Below are 21535 nucleotides of genomic sequence, written 5' to 3' on the forward strand. Positions count from 1 at the left end.
TTAATGGACTTGAAAACATCCAATTGAAAGATAAAGAAAATTACGTGGTTACTGACATTGAAAAATTACATGAACTTGTTAAAAACCATCGGATAAGTATCTGTTATAAGATTTAACTTGAAGTACACAAGTTATTAGCAGGGGAGCAGTCCTATATCAATGTTGTTTCACAAGCGGAAAGTCCTTGCAAGGAAGCTCTGGCTATGAAAATTCAGCCTGGTGCTTGGTTCGTGGCAGGAGAAGGAAAGTCTTTTCAATGTGATAGCAAAACTAGTTACTGCTGTGCCTAAGATTGGAACTCAGTCGAGCACCTTCCATAGGAAATCCAAATTTAATTGTGACCATTGTTTCAGATATTGTGTGGGGGGGGGGGGAAAATTTTCTAGCGATTTCTGCACTCAAGGGTAATAAAAAATTTATATCTGACAATTTCTCCAATTTATTCAATAAAAATCTATATTAAATTTTTTTTTATATAACTCCATGCACCTGTTTTGTTCTTGAAGTATTTTAATTTAAACTACTCAACACTGCACAATTAAAAATAGTAAGTCTATTTGCTTCTATATTCATCCTTATAACTATTACAGAAGTAGGCTTCCTATCTAGTTTACATATGTGTTTGTGGTATGTACAGATGTAAATTAAAAAAAAAAATTTTTTTACATGGAGTCACCACTTATCAAGGCCCGGAAGCCACTGGGGGATAAGGATTATTGTGTGTACAGTAATCAATGGGATAGTATCGTAGTAATCATTAGCATTGTAGATTTGATAAAGTGTCTTACTTAAGGGTGCGGTTTATCAGGAATTTGTTTATGTTGGACTTGAAGACATCCAAGTTGTAGTCAGGTGGGAAACAGGCAAACGGAAGTCTTGCACTTCTAAGAAAGTAACTTTGCTCATGGAATCTACGCTTTGATTTAGGCACAGATAAAGAGTGAGGAAAAGTAATGACAGTAGTTTCAGCTAGACGGCATGAAAGATTGGCGAGGGGGGGCAGATTGGAGCTCAGACGAGCACTTGCCATATGGTAAAATTAAGCTTAGAATAGAAGAGTGTGATGCTATTGGAACTTGGTAGGTGTAAGAGAATTGGCTTTATAATAATAAATACTAAATCTGATAAATTAAAATATCATATTTAAGTATATTTTACAACCGGGCAACGCTGGGCGACCTGCTAGTTATGTATATTTCAAGTAAAAAGTGGAAGGAAGTGAAACATTTCCGTTGCTCTTTATCAAGCAGAACGAAAACTGGATTATAGAGTAAGAAGCAAAATATCGTCTCCCCATGACTTTTCAACTGAACCTTTTTTTTTTTTCTTCATTTTACATATACACTAGCAGGGCTACCCGGCATTACCCAGGGCAAAAGTGTACCATAACTTCTCTCGCTCGCTCTCTCTCTCTCTCTGGCCTCTTTGTTCTTTGCTGAGTTCATTCCTCTCTCTGGACATGCACAAATAACTCAAGTTGGTGTAAGGGAAATAATAATCTTTGTGATAGCGTTTAAAGATGCGTGTACATCTTGATAATATTATTAAATGCTCATTTGATGCCCAAATATTTTTCCTAAGTTTTAAATATTGTACATCCGGGGCAATGCCGATCAAGAAAATATAAACTTTATGGGTTTTTAGTTATTAGTTTGGGACTTTTAACTGGAAATACAAGCATACCCTTTATATAATAGATTTTATATATATATATATATATCTATCTTTACTCTCATTTACTCCAAAGCACATCACCACTTGGACATAAGGAGCTACTAATTGGGACCCTATCTACAAGGATACTAAGTAGGAAGTTGAGCAGTGGGATGTTTGTTCAAATTTTTTTTCACATTACATTTAAAATTCTGCATGTTATTACAGTCAGCAAAGCAGGAGACAGGGAGCGAATTCCAAATTATATTAGAATAGGAGGCTTTCTGGCATCTAGGGACCTCTACAGTGAAGGGGTGGGATTTTGCTGCTTGTTGATCAGAGCACGAGATAACTGATTTTGGCTCCCTTGAGTTTCAGAATAATTCTCTTCCTCCTCCCACTTCTGTTTCTCTTATAACTAATTTTTAATTTAAATATATAATCCTCAATACATATTTGTCTCGTTTGCTAAAGTTTTTTTTTTGTTTTTTTTCATCTTCTTCCTCAATTGTTAAAGATAATTAAAATTGTTTTCTTTTGTTTATTGTATTTCCTGTGCACGTTCACCACCATCTTTGTCTCCCCTATCAATTCCAACAATGGCTGCCAATTTCAATTACCAATTTATTAAAAGAGATTCTCTTTGCTCTATTATTCCCATTCATTCTCGCAGTATTCATCTCGGAAATGCCATAAGGCACTTCACTATTAATAACTGAGGAAACGCATCTGTAGAGATGCGTAGAAATATCAAGGTTAGTGTCGTGGTTAGCTTACTCGGACAGATCAACTCCTTAGCTTTTCTAAAATGATCAGTTTGGGAAAAGTAAAACGGTGCAACACTAGTGTATGAGGTGGCTTGCATAAGTTTCCAGACTTTTTTGTATGTACTTTTATTGATAGTACACACATGAAACTCTAATCCCCTTTGAAGTAATCTCCGCCGGCTGCAATGCACTTGCTGTACTGTTCCAACAACTTCTGGAAGGCCCCAAGGAAGTCCTCTTGTGTGAGCCTGTAATGACCCTCGTCACAGCCTCTTTCATCTCCTCAATTGTCTCATAAGTCTTTAAGGTTTTCCTTGAACTTAGGGAATAACCAAAAGTCACAGGGAGCAAAGTTTGGATTATAGGGAGGGCGAGGAACTGGTTTGATGTCCATCTTGGTCATGACAATGTCTTTCTTTCTGATTTTCTTTGAGCATTTCTGGGACAAACTTCACACAAATCTTCTACATCTTCCGTTCCTCATGAATAATTGTGTGTACAGTTCCCACACTGGCATCAAACTGCGCATTTATTGTCTCTATAGATACACGTCGGTCCTTATCCATGAAATTCTTTATTTGGCCAATCAACTCTGGTGTTCTTACTTGCATACTCTTCCTACACCTCATCATTCCTCACACACTTCCTATCTTCCTTGAATCTCTTATGCCACTCAAAAACTGATGTTCGATTCATGCAAGATGGTCCAAAAGCAATCTAAAGCATTCCATACATTTCTATGGCATTTTTTCCAAGTTTAAAACAGAATTTTATTGTATATCATTCTTCTAAAGTATACTCGCGTCCAGATTGCATTTTTGAAATTCACCAGCTGTGACAATCAGGCTTTAGTAGAGTTTATTCCAATTCCTGCTGTAGCTGTTCATTTGAACGTGAAATCCTAATTGGTCAGTCATCTCATAAGATGTATAGCAATAAAATACTGAATTTTCAAGAGTGAAATGCTTGTGCAAAAAGTCTCGAAACTTATTAAAGCCACCTCCTACAATACAATAAGCCGACGGTTTGGCATAAACTTAGACCTTACAATGTACTTGTATTCTTTCCCTTGATGAAATACAGAGTTTTTCAGATATTCTGAATAATCCAGTTTCACAATGTGTGTGTGTGTGTGTGTGTGTGTGTGTGTGTGTGAGAGCAAGGAGCTCTGGCGTTGTCTAGGATTGAATACGGATGAACAAATGTTCCACTTTCCCATACTTTTATCATCGAAATCGGTGAAATCACACATTTTTAATTAAATCTATTGATTACCTACTCTAGTAAGGGACCCCCACCCCCGCACTGTACCAGAGGGAAACTTCACATCTCTCCCTGCAGTGACTTAGTCCACAATACATTGTAGTCTACATTGCACGTTAATGAGTCTGCTGTTGATTTTTTTTTAAATTATCTGTAAATAACAACTTCAATCAAAGTATAAAGTGCAAAAGTCAAGTATCATGATTCAATTGTGCTTTAAACAGAACTATTCATGTTGAACATGCCCGTTTTTATAAAAAAAAAATATAAAGCTGATTTTATAGGCTGCGATGATAAAGCTTATAAAATGCACTTGTGATATATTAATTTATTTTTATTTCGGACTATTATTCTCAGCATGAGCATTATATATATTAATTTATTTTTATAAAAAAAATAAATTAATATATATAATGCTCATCTCAAAAAAAAAAAAAAAAAAAAAAAAATGAATTCCAATTAAGGAATAATATATATACCAATTGGTACAGACCCGACTATGGAAGATCAGATAATAAACGTGGATTTATAAGATCAAAGAATCCAACCTTGATCGCCCTTCGGGGCCCATGGCACAGTTGATAGACGTTGAGTCTCTACAGTTCCAGATGAACATTGTCTGAGGATAGCGGTTTCAATCCCACCCAAAGCGTGCCAGAGGTTTACTTGGCCAAAATGTGGTGAGATGACAACAACTACGGATGGCAGTGATTGCTGAGAATGCAGTTGGGAGATTCAAAGTTCCTATCCGTCGCGATTACCACCTGACGAAGGCCAGAGGAATAGTTGGCCGAAATGTTATGAATAAACAAACCAATAAAAAGATGAAAAACAACAACTAATAAAGATGAGAATAATAGTCCGAAATAAAAATAAATTAATTTATATAATGCTCATCTAAAAAAAAAAATGAATTCCAATTAAGGAATAATGTATGCACTTGTGATGTTAACTTGGTCAAAATCGGACTTCCTTCTCTAATTGGATAATTTATAATCGATTTCTAATACTTATCAGACACATTCTGATAAAAAAAAAAAAACCTATCTAAGAACAATCCCAGACACATCAAGTGCCTTTGAGTGAAATTTTTTAAAAATCAACCCAGCCGTTTCCGAGTATGTTTTAATTACCATCATACTCGTTAGCTCAGATGGTAGAGAATTGTGTGCTGATTATAATGGTTGTCGTCCTGGTTTCAAATCTCTGGCTTGATGCGCTTGCTACCTTTTAATCACACTGATGATTTTTGAAATGACAAAACCATTGTTTGTGCATGACTATCTTTATGGTTATTGTTAGATTTTAATCACTTCCTAGTTTCTTTTTAGATTGTTTTGTCTCTGGTTAGGTGTTACCTAGTAGGACCTAGTTGGTTTTGACCACCAGAATGTTTTTGACCTTCCTCTAGATTATTTCCATTGCTTCTGGATCCATTCTGTTGTTCTATATGCCCACTTGTCTGTCATCTGTCCATGTATGTTTTGCCATTTGTATGGTGGTTAGTTTGCTGTCTAATCCAGGTGTTTGTTTTTTATCACTGATGCCGAGCATAATGCATTCCATTTTGCATTGTGCCACTCTTAGTTTTTCTATCACTGCATGAAAAGTGGATGACACACACACACACACACACACACATATAATGGTTGTATAGATTGGTTTCCTAGATGTAAATTCAATGAAACTCACGGAATTATTAAAGAGTGCTCAATGCAGGACAGAGCTGGTATATAGTCTGTTTATTATACAAACATTATTGGTTACATATGTGCAAATTTTGAGCACAAACTTTTTAAAATCATGTTAAAATGCAAATATTTTAAAAACATTTTTTTCCTTTTGTTTTTTTACTTGACATTTTTTTTTTTTAATTTTGGATAGTAAAATATCCATCATCAGAGAATGGAAATTTTCTTTTTCATAAATGTCTGTGACTTGTGTTATATTGAAAGATGTTTTTTTTTTTTTTTCCTATCTTCATTATGCTGCAACAACTACATGTCTAAAAAGTCGTTCAAAGTAAAGAAATTTTATCTGCACTACAGTGTGTGACAACATCATCTGCACAGAGCTTTGACATAATAACATTGGCTACAAACATTTCATTTACGAAACAAATACTCTTTCCTTCTTTAAACATGGATATTTACTATCCAAAATTAATAAGAAAAAGAACTTAAAAAAAAAAAAAAAGAATAAAAAAAATGATTTTAATATTTGCATGGTTTCAAAGACAGTTTACCTGTTTATTCAAAATTAAAAATAAAAATTTTAAAGATGCCTTTAAGAGCTCTTTTGCCAATTCTCATATATATTACTAGAATACTTGTCACAGGATGGATAAACTTAATTACCAAAACAGAACAATCTTGTACTTTTTTTTTATTAGTTTATTCAAACTGGAGATGAAGCATCCTGTCGGGTGCCAGACATTCACTCGCTATCTCGTATATTAGTCCTGAGAGATTGTTTTAAAATTCTAATTGTCCCTTTACGTGTAATTGTTAGGTACCATTTTTGTCTTATGAATCTTAAAATCCATATATAATGCTGTTACGACTTATGTAAAAAAAGTCGTTCATGTTAATTTGGATCCAAACCATTACATGATTTTTATTCTAGGACATGTTTAAAAGTTAACGTTTAAGCTTAAGAATTCAGAGAATCCATGACTAATAACTATGGATAAAATTTAATGCAAGTCTGAAATATTTTATTTTCAAAAGGTAGTGTCCATATTATGCTGCTTGAAAACCCTTTAATAAAATGCTTTTAAAAAAAATGAAATTTTTGGAACATTTATTGATTGATGGCTAATATCTTTTAATTATAATTTATTGATGTCTAATATCTTTAATTTCGCAAAAATCAGTATCTTTCACAAATTACCTTCCAGACCCATCTACTACCTTTGCACAAAACTAGACCCCTTCTTTGTAGCAGCTATGTTGTAAAATTTATAATGATCCATTAGTTTAAGAGTGAATTCTGTACATCAAAATAAACTACCTTAGAGTCTTTAAACCTTGAGGAAAAATCCTGAGTACTTGTGAAGCCCTTCTCAAGGGTGTGTATACCACAACGTAGCAGAGGTTTGAAATCAGGGTTTTATTTTCCAAGACTGAGTTCCACTTACCCAAAAAATGAAAGTATATTTTACTAGCAAAAGTACCCGTCGTTGACTGGGTTCAAAAACAGCCTATAAAAAATGGACTCTGATTTATGAAAGTATGATAGGTTATGAAAAGGAAGAGTTGTAAAGAAATAGCTTCGAATTTGGGGGTATCAGAACCAAAGCAAAATATGATGAAAGTAAAAATAAAATAGATAAACCCCATAATTTATTATACCATACCTGTTCACATTGAAACACTCATCACAATATTTTGTGGATTTATATTAAAAAACCTTGTTAAACTTTGTGACATATTTCCATTCTATGGGGGTCAAGCACGAACGCAGACCCCCACAATTTTATTATACCATCCCTATTTAAGTTAAAACATACTTATCAAAGTATTATGTACATCTATATCAAAAACACTTGTAAACGTTTTTTTTTAATTCTTTTTTTTTTCCATACTTTGTGGACCAGGCGCGAATGCAGACCCCACAATTTTAATGAATCATCATTATGCCAGATCAAACATAACCATTCCTTTGTTTCGATACATCTATCATTATATGTGATCAGTTTTCTATAATAGTCAAGCATATAGGAGCCTATTCGTGACCACACACACACAGACGTTCAGCTTTATATCATAGAAGATATGTATGGGAGCTTTGTAGTGTAATGGTATAATACAGGAGCAACACCTGAGCTTCATTTACCAGCTTTGAGTTATGACACTGGTGCTTCTACATAAATTTCCCTCTAAAGAAACGTATTCATCCATACATCCTCTTTTTAAATCACTTGTTGGTACTACCAGATCAGGTTTCCTGACCTCAGATGAACGAAACATGGATATTTTTTCCTAAACAAAACTTTTGAGATTTCCTGAAGAATATTGGATTGGATTCGAATTATTGTTTGAAAATGATTTCAACTTGCAATGAAAGTTTATAACATTAGGTAAAAATGGAATACCATCTAAAAATAAAATTTTAAATGGCAAATCTTTCGTTGGTTCTCTGAAGTATTTACTTAATTTTATAAACTTTTTGATAACGATTCCAATTTGCAACGAAAAATAACAAATAAAATTCATAAAATGCAGATGAAAAAAGGCAAGAGGGACTTAATTTTGTTTTTATTTGCATATTTTAAACGCAAAAAAATTTCTGATGGAAGGGGGGGGGGCTTTCATGGCTTTTTTTTCATGTGATTTATGCATGTGCAGAATTTTTAAAACCAGATGGACAGTTTGGATGCCCGAGCAAGCAAACTGATCTTAGTTTTATAATTATATATTTATATTTCCCAAAAGTTTCAGTTTTTTTTATTTATAGTAAAATAAAATGAAAAAATCCGTTTTTATTCAATACCAAACAGATGCATAAATTTTTGATACATTAGTCAACAAGACCTAATATTGCATGACATGGATAAATTCTATTTGTTGAGGCAATTTATTAATCATATTTTTTTTTCTTTCTTTTTTATTCTCGCAGGCTGGAAGGAAGCGGAATCGGATCAAAGGCAAACTGCTAAATACTCTCCTTGGTTACACAGTGCATAGACTCAAAGAAAAGGTTGACTGTTTTGTTTTTTGTTTTTTTTAAATATAAGTAATTTGATTTTTTTTTAAATATAAGTAATTTGATTTTTTTTTAAATATAAGTAATTTGATTTTTTTTTAAATATAAGTAATTTGATTTTTTTTTTAAATATAAGTAATTTGATTTTTTTTTTTAATATAAGTAATTTGATTTTTTTTTTTAATATAAGTAATTTGATTTTTTTTTTTAATATAAGTAATTTGATTTTTTTTTTTTAATATGAGTAATTTGATTTTTTTTTTTTTTTTTTTTTTTTTTTTTTGACAATTTTTTGAGAATTTTTTTTTTATATAGGTAACTTTATTTTTTTATATAAGTAAATTGACTTTTTTTTTTTTTTTTTTTTTTTTTTTTTTTTTTTTTTAGAATTTTTTTTTGACAATCTTTTGAGAATTTTTTTTTTATATAGGTAACTTTATTTTTTTATATAAGTAAATTGACTTTTTTTTTTTTTTTTTGACTAGGCTCATCCACAATGTTCTCTGCAAATTATATGCAATTGATTAGCCTGTTTCTCTTGGAGAGATAAAATAAATGACAGGAAGGGTATCAAAGATTTTTAGTTTATTTCAGTCAGCTGGCCGTTGTGACTTATTGAAACCGGTGTCACATACCTGATCTTAACAATTTTAAACACCGCAAAGAAAATGTCTTTTATTCATGATGTCATAGGCACTTGTGTTCTTGATGAAGTTTTGGGGACTCTACATCCTCCCTCCACTTTCTGCCTACTACAATGTAACCTATTCATATATATTAAGAGGCAGAAACCCTTAGCTATCTCCCATAAATAATAAAGAAGGGATTATTAAAATTATAACGGGTAACAAATAAAATGAATGTAATGTATAACTCAGTTTTCATTTTTTTTTTCCTTTGTAACTTTTTATTAGCTGAAAAAAAAATATCCTGCTGATTCAGTGTATGCAAGTCTATTTCAAAAACTTCTACAAAACTGAACTAAGTTTTGGAGTTTTAAAAAAATAAATTACCTCCCCTGCTAATATAAGGGCTCTTTGGTTATTATGTAAGCTAAAATTGCTAATTTTTTAGAAAACTATTTTCTATTGTTTCTCGTAATTTTTGGATATGTCCATTACTGTGACATCGCAATTCATTAGATACCATTGGCTTCGCTTGAAATTCAGTATTTCAATTTTCAAATTTTGCTACAATAATAAAGACGTGCCAAAATTTCCTACTCTAATAGTTTCTTTCCTTAATCCACTTGCTTTTCCGATTTTTCTCTGTTCATCTGACCTTTACCAACAGGCAGAAATTTCAAACATCTTGAACATTATCTCTTTATAAATCTGGCCACTATCCTAATAGTCTCATGTCTGCGATGAAAGTGACACAATGTTCAACAAGCAAGTTCAGACATGCGCTACTGATCCAAGTTATGATCACAGGCCCATTACTACCATCCTCAAAATGCATCGCTGGATTGCCATGAATAATAGGGACATCCCCAGGGTGATAAAAACAAAGTTTCCAGTCATGGTTATGGTCTTTGATGTGGTTTCAAGTGAGGGCCACATCATGCCACCTCACATCCTCAAAGTTTGCTTGACAGTCAACACCAAAGTGTATTGGGATGTGCTGAAGAGTGTGGTGATTCTCTGGTGCAATCAGGTGGCCCCTGGCAGACCTTGGGTGTGGCAGCAGGATTCGGCGCCGGCTCACAAGTCCAAAGAGACTCAGTCTTGGCTCTTGGCTTCAGGAGTGCTATGACTTTGTACCCCCCCCCCCCCCACACACACACTCCGACCTGAACTCGCTGGACTATTTCGTTTGGTCATACATCGACATCACTAACAGTACTTCCCACAACACCAAAGCCAGCCTGATCGCTGTCATCTGCCGAGTATTCGCCAAGCTCCTACCGGTGCTTGTGGAAAAGACATGCTCCCAGTTCCGGACCCGTATCAAAGTGGTGATTGAAGCTGAAGACAGCTACATTGAATAGATGTCAGCTCTACTACATAATCAAGTTACTTCAATTGATTTTTTAAATAAGAGTTTTAAAATAAAGCTGTAGTGTTGGTTTCTTTGGAGCGACAAATTTACCGTTCCACCCTGTAGTTAATGGTTGCTTACATAATTCAAGTAGTAGTAGGTTGTAAAGGGAGACAATTCATGACTTATTTCAGAAGTTGATGTCAGAATAGGAGACAACTTATTTCATGTGTTTTGATTAAAATTCTCATTCTGAAAATGTTTGGAAAATTGGATTTGCTGTATTTTGACATTTTTTGACAACATGGATTCAAAATTTTAAGAAAGACTCCTTCCAAAATGAAATTGCTTAATTATTATTTTTTTAATTTACAATTTGTTTTTGTTTTAGACACGAGAATTGCATAGAATCGGCCACAGAGAAGAAGAAATAAGTTTGAAAAGGTTTGTCTACAGAGCAATGGATCTGAACACAATGGAACAATTTGTGCAGGATCGGAGGTATCGTTGTATGGAAGAATTGGTTGCAGATGCACACAATATTGTGCATAATGTATTTTTAATGTATGGAGGTAAAAACATCTAAAATATCTTTTAATAATTTTTTGTTATTTCATATTTTTCTTTGCTTTTTTTTTTTTTTTCAGCTCCTTCTCTTTTCCCTTTTGTCTTTTTTTTCCTCCTTCTCTTTTCCCTTTTGTCTTTTTTTCCTCCTTCTCTTTTCCCTTTTGTCTTTTTTCCTCCTTCTCTTTTCCCTTTTGTCTTTTTTTTCCTCCTTTCTCTTTTCCCTTTTGTATTTTTTTTCCTCCTTTCTCTTTTCCCTTTTGTCTTTTTTTCCTCCTTCTCTTTTCCCTTTTGTCTTTTTTTCCTCCTTCTCTTTTCCCTTTTGTCTTTTTTTTCCTCCTTCTCTTTTCCCTTTTGTCTTTTTTTTCCTCCTTCTCTTTTCCCTTTTGTCTTTTTTCCTCCTTCTCTTTTCCCTTTTGTCTTTTTTTCCTCCTTCTCTTTTCCCTTTTGTCTTTTTTTTCCTCCTTCTCTTTTCCCTTTTGTCTTTTTTTTCCTCCTTTCTCTTTTCCCGTTTGTCTTTTTTTTCCTCCTTCTCTTTTCCCTTTTGTCTTTTTTTTCCTCCTTCTCTTTTCCCGTTTGTCTTTTTTTTCCTCCTTCTCTTTTCCCGTTTGTCTTTTTTTTCCTCCTTCTCTTTTCCCGTTTGTCTTTTTTTTCCTCCTTCTCTTTTCCCTTTTGTCTTTTTTTCCTCCTTCTCTTTTCCCTTTTGTCTTTTTTTCCTCCTTCTCTTTTCCCTTTTGTCTTTTTTTCCTCCTTCTCTTTTCCCTTTTGTCTTTTTTTCCTCCTTCTCTTTTCCCTTTTGTCTTTTTTTCCTCCTTCTCTTTTCCCGTTTGCCTTTTTTTCCTCCTTCTCTTTTCCCGTTTGCCTTTTTTTTCCTCCTTCTCTTTTCCCGTTTGCCTTTTTTTTCCTCCTTCTCTTTTCCCGTTTGCCTTTTTTTTCCTCCTTTCTCTTCCTTTTGAAATCCATCTTGTGCTAATCATCTAATTTCAGTTTCTTAAGTATTATTGCGTAATGGGAAGTGCTAGTGTGAGTTGTATTAAAGACAAATAGAACAGTGCTATTAAGCAGAAATTGACTCTGAAGAGAAAGTCTGTGGAGCGACTAATCCTTGCCAGACGCATGAGGTATGAATGGCATGACCAGATATTGACTTGCAATATGAAATCAAGTTCAAATCTCTAAATTGTCTGTCATTTTTATGAACAGCTTTTAAACGAACAAACTTCTCGCATATGACGTTTCCAACAAAAACGTGCGTGTGCACTTGTTAGATTTTGCCAGTGCACGATCAAGAAAGTCTTTTTTACATATGTGCATGGTTTGGGTCTCATTCTTAGTTCGTCGCTCCTCCATGTGGGCAGTTTCCTATGTGGATGCATCATCTCATGCAGGGTTTCCCAAACTTGAGCCGGACAAAGGTTTTTCACGGAGCACTAACAAGATAATTTCTAAAATAAATGTGAAATTAATATTTTTCATATTTAACACTAACTAATGATAATGTTTACAACCATTTCTTTGTTTTTGATTAATCAAAAATTGTTGCATTTTCTTGTTTCTTTTTTTCTTTTTCATGAACCATTCTGAAACTCTTTACACCTGTAGTTATGTATCATATCTCTTTCCAGTAAAAAAAAGGTCAATAATTAAATGTCTGCAGCCATTTTATTTTTTCATATTTGGTCCTCTTTAAGAAAGGGCTTCTGAAGCCCCTCAGCCTCACTCACAGAGCCCTGGGGCTCCACGAAACTCTGGTCTAGTGGCTGTTGATCAGCTGTTTAATTTAAATTAATAAAACACATAAATGGAGATACAATGGAAACTTGTTGGCATTCAAAGGTTTTATTTAGAGTTTTTCTTTGGGAGAGAGACCATATAAATTATTATTTTTTATTTTTTCATTTTTTTACTTAGCCTTAAAATGGTTGGTGGATGGACAGCCTTAAAGAAAACATTAACTTGGATTTCTATATTGTCAGGCATGTCTTGTCTATCCGTTTTCCAGACTCAAACTCTCTAGAAACTCTATTCTGTCCCCACAAATGTGATGTATTTTCTCTGTAATATCATTCTACACCTAACTTATTACGTTTATGTGGGGCTCCAGTATTTGAACACTTGCATCAATCACGCTAGGTGTACTGTCTATTTCTGTTTGCTGCCAGGTTGTCCTAACATATACTTACTTTAATCCTCCCAAAATTCATACTAGTTAATATAGTAGGGTACCAATATGAGGACCATTCCAAAGAAAGGCTTTCTTTTTTCTTTTTTTCTTTTTTTTACTCAAAAGGTAAAGGTCCTGGATATGACCTTGAACTATATCCAGTGGTGAGGCCCCAGCTTGCGGGTTTTGGGAGTGTGGAGCCACCTTTTAATTGCCATTGCTCCCAGGTCCACTCTGACCCGGAGTGGTAGTACCTGTTAGGGTCCCAATTATGGGTTAAATAGAAACTGACTTGAAAATAACAAATATATTCTATTAAAAAAATTTTCTTCAAAATGTTTGGATTCAGCATTAAATAACCTGAAAAGGGTTGATATGCCGTAAAACAATCAATCAAAAGGTAAAAAAATTGAAGAGCTATTGAAGATGTGAGTGGTACCATTTAAACGAGCAATCTTTTGTGCTCCAGAATTTATTTTTCTACATAGCCATCATCATTCTCAATGCACTTTTGCCAGTTTCTTTTGATGCCTTGGTCGTGTCCAGGCTCTGTTGCCACTCTGAAATCAATGAATCCATCTTCCTAACTATGCTAACATCGACTGTATCAGTTTCGTAAATGTTCAACAGGTGACAGTAAATGTAGATCAGTTAAACTTTTTTTTTTATTGGCAGAATTCAATGATGCGTCTCTGCTTTTGATAAATGTATATGACTGGGTTCCTCACACCGTCAATATCTACAACAGAGATGGAACAATGCAATTTGCAATCCTCTCTGATCCATTCGGGCAGAATAAAAAATAGAGGGCATTACTTTTGGAACTTTCTTCATATAATAATTGGTCTTGGTGAATTCATTTCCACTATTATACTATTAATAAACCTCACCTCCCAAACCATATCTGACAAATCGATATTTGATTCTGCATAGCCAGTGATTTACAGAAATTTACAGTCTTTATTTATTTATTTTTATTTATTTATTTTTTTTTTCACATAAAAAAGGAATTTCAATCTATTTGATCAATGACATATTTTTTTTGGTTGCATAAGATGAATAGGCACTTGTGCAGTTTAGTCAAGTCATTAAAAAAAATGAAAATATCGAAAAAAGGTTATATGGTACGTATCCGTTTTGGACTGGAGATCTCCGGAAAAAAAAAATTCATTTAATTTGATCGAGTAGTTTTTTTTTTTTTTTTTTTTACAGCGGAAAAACACGTTCTTATGAGAGCGCATTGAAGTCAGCCATTGTGAAATTTGCTGGAGCTGAACAGCATGCCATGGGGAGATAACTCAATATAAAGTGGCGACACTCACTTCCCATCTTTAATTCTAGCTTTTCTTCCTAAAAATCGTACCTTTTGTTCGGTATCATAACAAATTATTTTTTCGCTGTAAAAAAAAAAAAAAAAAAAAAAAAAACTAATTGAAATTTTTTTTTCGGAGAACTTCGTTTCATAACGGATACGTGAAATATAACCTTTTTTTCGATGTGTTCATTTTTTAATGTCTTGACTAAACTGTACAAGTACCGATGAATATTTAATGAATAAAATTATCAAATCTTTTAAACCACTTTTTTTTCCTTTTTTTTTTTTTTTACTTCAGTTAGTTTTAAGAGATCAAGGGAGCTAACTCCTCCTGAAACTAACACTTGATCACGTTATGATTTAAAATTTATATTCGAGGGCTCTTTTAAGAATAGACGCTGTTTCCTTTATGGCTGCTATTTGTATTTCATTACAGCTTGGTCTTCCAGGGATTGCTTCTAAGTATTTCTGAAGATTCTTTTTTATTAAGCCTGTTGCTCTGATCACAACTGATAATATGTTTATTTCTTTCAGAGACCATGTCGTATTTAGATCATTTTTTTTTTAGGTTCTTATATTTTTATCTTTTTCTGTTTAGCTCTATAAAGTCCAAAATCATTTGGGACTGTGACATCGATAATGAGCGCAGTTCTTTTGGGCTAGTCCCATATTACAATGTCTGGCTTGATGGCCTTGTCTTTTATGTATCTGCTTGTCTGTATGTCTTTGTCATAGAACACTATCACTTTTCCATTTGATGAAAAAAGAGGGATAAATGAAGACCTGGCCAGAGATAGGTTAATTTGGAGATGAATTTCTTAGTTAGCCAACACATGCCAGAATGTTAAATGGCTGCTAAACCAAATATGATGATAGGAAAAAAAAAAATGATTGACAATACTTTATTTATCAGGATAAATTCTGCTGAATAAAAAGATCATTTTTATTGTTTGCTCGTATTCTTTTGGCTCGTTTTGATCACGATTGATTTCTACTGTCATATAAAAGTCATTTTGTGTGTGCGAGTTCCTTCCTTATAGGTTCCAAAACAGCTGAGCTTATCTTTTGCAAATTTCACACAAGTTTTTTGTTAGATATGTTTTATACAGAAATTCATTCGATAAGTATATAAAATCAAAAAAATATCTTTTAAAAATAGTCTTTCTTTTTTATATAGATCAAAACAAATGTTTACAGGGGAATATTTTAAGTTACACCAGCAAGGGAGATAAAATCTCAAATAATTTCTTTTTAGAAAAAAAAAAAGAAAAAGATTTGTTGACATCTGGAAACATAGGTCAAATGATTCGTTGTTCAAGCCTGGTTGTACATCACCATGTTATTTTATTATTTTCGTATTAATGAGTTCAATTTATGATAAAAGAAAAGCTACCATTTAAAATTGCTGCAAATCATTTCTTTGTTTTTGCATATTTTAAAACTAAACATTAATCAAAAGTGAGTTTCATTGTTAAGCTCAAATATCATCTGTCGTGATATTGTAAACAGACAAAATTTGATGAACTACATTTTTTTTTTGCTAATTAGTTCACCGGGCAAATTATTCCTCGTAATCTATAATATTCAATAGAGGTATGATGCTATAATAATACATACACAATCTGCATAAATTAAAATATCATGTTTAAGTGTATTGTATGACCAGGCAATGCCGTGCGTCTAGCTAGTAACAAGGTTAATATAAGAGTGCTCAATACCGAAGTAGAGCAGGGTATACTTTTAATTTGTTTTTACATAAGCAGTAATGTGTTGCTACACAGTCATGAGCATAGTTTGGTCTTCTAGTATTTAGTAACTAGAGACATCTTCAGGATTGATTTTATAACACGTACGCAATTTGCATTAATTAAAATATCATGTTTAAGCGGATTGTACGACCGAGCAATGCCAGGCGTCCAGCTAGTTTCTTCTAAAATGAAGTCACTTTATCACTTAGAATTTTGGTGCTTATGTAGATTAGGGATGTTTTAAACAAACACATTTCAGGTGAAAACATTATGTACTAATGTATCATGTTGAAATTGGTATAAATTCCAGAAATTACGGAAAATGATCCAGTAGATATGCTAGACGTATTAACAGAATATTCATCCACAATTACATTCCGACATTTTGTGTTAAAAATGGCAGACCTTGAATTTAAGTCAAGGGAGATAATTCAGGTTGTTGTACTGTATTGATTGCACAACTCTTCTACATTAAAACATGACTGAAATTTGATAAGTTTTATTCTACTTGTAATTATTTTTTCTACTGGTTCATTGTTTGTGGTTTTTGGAGTTTATACTAATTTCAACATGACACACAAGTACGTAATGCTTTCACCTAAAATGTTGGTTTAAAACATCACTAATTTACACAAGCATCAAGAGGAGACAACTCTGCCTTCAAAGAAACATTAAGAAAATAAGTTTTTTTTTTTTTTTTTTTTTTTTTTTTTGTTCAGGTAACACATTTCTTGGCCTTCAGGACAAGATCAAAGTGTAGTATCTGTTCTTCAGATGCTGCACTTCAATTTATTGTTCTCTGTCAGTGGAGGAGAAATCCTTCACGACTGAGGCAATTTTTATTTTTGTTCCTTTTCTCCACGTTAAAAAACGACCCTGGTGTCTAACTCTGTCCCGTGGGGAGGCATTGTAAATAGGAACACATCTGAATTTGACTGGCATTAAATCAATTGAGGTGTTGCAGTAAAAAAAAACAATTTTATCTATTTTTTTTTTTTTTTTTTTTGTTCATGTTTCTTTCTTCTACAATAGACATTATTTGGAGGATAATCTCTATTTTGTGGTTGTCAGGTTGTAATGATGCCTCCATTCAATCTCGAAAGACAATGGATACTCCCTGTAAGGGTAGCTGAACGTGTTATTGTGAGGCAAGGGTTGCGCAATTACAAACACACCGCCTGACTCAGTACTGGCAAGAAGTGCTAGACAACTGGAAACAATGCTGAGATAAGCAGAGAGCACATGAGGCACCTGGAATTCCCAAATGGTCACCCATTTTAGTACTGACCAGGCTCAATGTTGCTTAACTTTAGTGATCTAACTAGAACCGGTGTGTTAACATGATTTTGCAGTTTATAGATTGCAATACAAGTTTGGTAAAGTTAGTTTTTGCATGGAGGTATTGACATCCTCTCTATATAGTGCCTTGTATTCTTCAATTGTCACCGGACCAGGTTCTTAACATTGCTTAACTTTGGTGATCTAACAAGAACTGCGATGTCAACATTACTATGCTGATCAGACAGTGAAGGGTTTGAATTGGTGTACAGTGGATGTTTGTGTTTTTGTGGGACGTTCAGATAACCTTTTCAAAAAACCTGTTCAATCAAATAATTTTTTTTTTTTTCCAGAGGAACATGGAATGACAGAGTTGGCGATAATTATGATTAAAGACTGTAAATACGATGTAAGTATTTTTAAAAACATTTCTCAAAATTAAATGGTTGACGACGCTGCTTACAAATTACAGAAAGGGTGACCTTTACTTGTGAGATTGACTACAAACATAATCTTAGTCAAAGTAAACCTGATCTAATGAATATGTATACATCTGGGTTCCACCTCATGTGACATAATGTTTGACTGGGGTCATTGAGTGCTGAAGAGGTAGGAAAACAAAAAGAAGTAGGTTTAACGAGTAATAAAAGAATTTATCGATACACAATGGATAGGAATTAGGGTGTGACAAATGGTGATAGCAAAAGGACTGAACACTAGGAACGACACTTGTTGAGGTGGGGGGGGGGTCAGTTGGATGTTTAATTAGTTGAGACCTGAATTCCAAGGTGGAAAGTTAGATTTTTGAATATGGCCATTGTTTACCTGGAGTTCCTCGAAGGAGATGGGGAGATGAACTGACAGCAAGTGACCGACACGGCCTTGACAGCAGATATAAATGTGTACCTCAGCGTGTTGAGGGCAGTTTCACACACACCCAGATTTTAAGCAATATATATGTGGAGCATCGGTTTCTGTGTTTTTCTTTTGTTGTGTTGTTTTTTTTTTCCTTGTGGATCTGTGTGCGTCCCTATCGACAGCCACTAGTGTGAAAATGACTGTATAGCCATAAGATAAACGAAAAATCCACATCACACAACATCTGAGATTGGCGACCTACCGGTGGGGTCACACTCACAAGAATATGATTTGCTGGTGTAAACCATTAAATACAGATAGGTATAGCAGCCTGATAGATGTAAGATACACCTAAAGCTTAAGTATATTACCAGTTACGACTCCGAACAACTGTTAAGACGACTTTCCAGATTATACTACTTGATTACTGTAACGCAGATCATTCAGTTCAAACAAATATCAGAAACGATGCAAACCGCAAAAATTATTTTCTTAGATATTTTTTAGCGTGATTCCGTGGCATTCTATATTCCAGGCCAGTTCATATCGCAGCTAATGAACACGACTAGAAACCTATTGATGAATCTTCAGATAGCGCTAAACTAAATTAAATTATTAGTGTTTGGACCAGTAATTGGGAATTGGAAAAAAAAACAGCTTTTTGAGGTATCAGTATTGGAATCAAGAAATTTAGCCTAATTTCCGATGCCAAAACTGATTCCTTTAATTAGCTTTTTTATTTGATTTTGGTTTAAGAAACATCTTCCACTGCTGGTAATAATGATAAAATAATAAATATTTATTAATTTTAAAATACCAGTAAAGCTAAAATCTATAGAACATTCTCCACAAGCGTAAATTTATGTTTAGGAAAATATCTGCACATTTAACGTTTTTTATATATACAGAAATCGGAGAAAATAACAACTCTATAGTTAAATATTTAGAGATTTATAAAGAATCAGTAATTGTATCTGAATCAGAAAAATATCCCATCACTATAAATTATATTTGAAAATCCTTAGAATAATATTCTGACTCACACCCGAGGAAAGATAAGTGAAAATACAATCAGTTTCCAGAATTCTCTCTACATTACAAAAACAAAAATCTGATGTTCGTACCTGTGAGTGAAAGAAAGTATCATACACCAAAAATCATGTCAATTGATCGCATAGTTTTATTTTTATGAATAAAATAAATTAAGAGCAAATTTGAGGGTGTTTTTTGGTGTCCTTAAGAATGATGTTTTAGAATCTTGCAAGTTTAAATTACTTGAAGTTATCTCCTATTAAACTATTTTCAAGATGGCGTTGCAAGATTCTCACAGTTTAGCTATAAAATTTGATTTTTGTTATTAAAAATAACGCACTTCATTAATTTACATGATTTTTAGTGTACAATATTTTTTTCTCATCATGGGTAGGTACGTCATACAGATTTTTCTTTTTTTGTTTTTTAATATAAAGGTGATTCTGGACGAGTACCAAAAATGCAGATGTGGATCATACCTTTACCATACATCTTAATTACAAATTTATTTATTTTTTTTTTCGTTTTACAAAGGAGTCACCATTTATCAAGGCCCGGGGGCAACTCAAGGATAAGGGTTAAAGACTGTGTAGTAGTCAATGGAACAATATTGTAGGAATTTTTAGTGTAAATTTGGTAAATTGGATTACTTAAGGGAATGGCTCTTCAAAGACTTGTTTACATTGGACTTGAAAACTACCATATTGTAGTCACCTGGAAAATAGGAAAACAAAAGTTCAATAGGCATGCAGTTCTAAGAAAGTTTTGTTCGTGGAATCTACGTTTAGGTTTAGGCACGGATAAAGAGTATGAGAAATTATTGATAGTGGTTTCAGCTAGACAATAGAAGAAAATGCAATGTAGGTGTGTAACGGATTGAGAAAAACTGAAGTTAATTAAGATGTTTTACAGTGGAAATGAGCCATGCAGATTCCACCTGTTTAACATTGTATTTTATTCTTACTTGTGATAGTGCGGTCTGATGGAAATTCTGTATATATGATATTTCGGGAAGGTTTTCCTTCCTCGCTTGAAGTTAAGTTCACACTTGCATATCTTTGGCTTGTTTAATATTTATCAGTTTCCACAAGAAAAATATGTATTCTCATTTATCTTTCAACACATTCGTCAGTGTTATTCCATATATTTTCAAATGGTTGACTTTAAAAAGATTTCAGGAAACATTTTCAAGTATGCGTCACAATGTTGTTCTAATCAAGCATGTCAATAAATCTCCAGTCGTGCTTCTCGTCAGTGCCATAGTCACCTGTAATATAGACCATCATGCATGATTGTTTTAATGATTTTATCTGGATCCCACATATGAATCGTGTTTTGGGTTGCCATCTTGGATGTCATTCTTCGTACTGGCTAAACAACACAAATGAATGGCATGAAATATAATAATTTACAAATTCATTTTCACAACAATCACTGTTTGCTTGGTTGTCATGGGTTTTTCATTATCACTTTGTTAATCCCGTTTCCAAAATGGTCACAAAGAATTGCACATGGCCATCCATCATCTATATTTGTTTCTCACTAATTGTTATATCGTGGGATGCATTAGATCAGTATAACATAAATATCTTACCGTAGGGAGTCCAACCTTCACGTTGGGTACGTAGCAGCTCATAAGGAAAGAACATAACACTTACGAACAAATAAGGAAACATTTCACTGTTACATAACGATATACGTGCATTAAAAGACACGCACACACATTTAACTACAATTCAAATCATAATAGATGAATGTTAGAAGTCCAGATATGATAAATAGATGAACGGGAAATGATGTTCATCTCTCCATTTTCAAAGTCACTCTTTTCCGGTCGTTGATCTCACGAAAAATCGCTAGAAATTAAAGTTTTAGGGTTCGGTCAAAGGGAGGCGACTTTGCCCAAAGAAGCAAAGAGTTACTCCCCTTTGTATTATGAATTTGTCTGATCTCAACACTAATTTAATCTTTTTTTTTTTTTTTTTTTTTTTTTACATAGGCATCACCACATTATCAAGGCCAAGAGGCCACTCAAGGATAAGGGTTAAAGAGTGTACAGTAGAAATTGAACAATATAGTAATCATTAGTAATGAAAATTTGTTAAATTTGATAACTTATATGGAACGGCTCATCAAGAACTTATTTACGTTAGACTTGAGACAACTATAATGTAGTCACCTGGAAAACGGAAGACAATTCCACAGG

The 21535-nt window shown here is 33.4% G+C and overlaps 1 protein-coding gene across 1 annotated transcript in view; it reads left to right on the plus strand.

The window, feature by feature from the left end:
• The window catches only part of LOC145263807 (zinc finger MYND domain-containing protein 11-like), a 219103-nt gene that overhangs the window by 170311 nt on the left and 27257 nt on the right, over positions 1–21535 (plus strand). The window contains exons 4-6 of the mRNA XM_080120872.1: positions 8304–8384; positions 10762–10942; positions 17793–17848. Of these exons, the coding sequence (XP_079976998.1) occupies positions 8304–8384; positions 10762–10942; positions 17793–17848 (318 nt within the window). The remainder of the gene's footprint in view (positions 1–8303; positions 8385–10761; positions 10943–17792; positions 17849–21535) is intronic.

This window comes from Euprymna scolopes, chromosome 39 (genome assembly GCF_053919585.1).
Source record: "Euprymna scolopes isolate OS-2025 chromosome 39, ASM5391958v1, whole genome shotgun sequence".
Classification (NCBI taxonomy): domain Eukaryota; kingdom Metazoa; phylum Mollusca; class Cephalopoda; order Sepiida; family Sepiolidae; genus Euprymna; species Euprymna scolopes.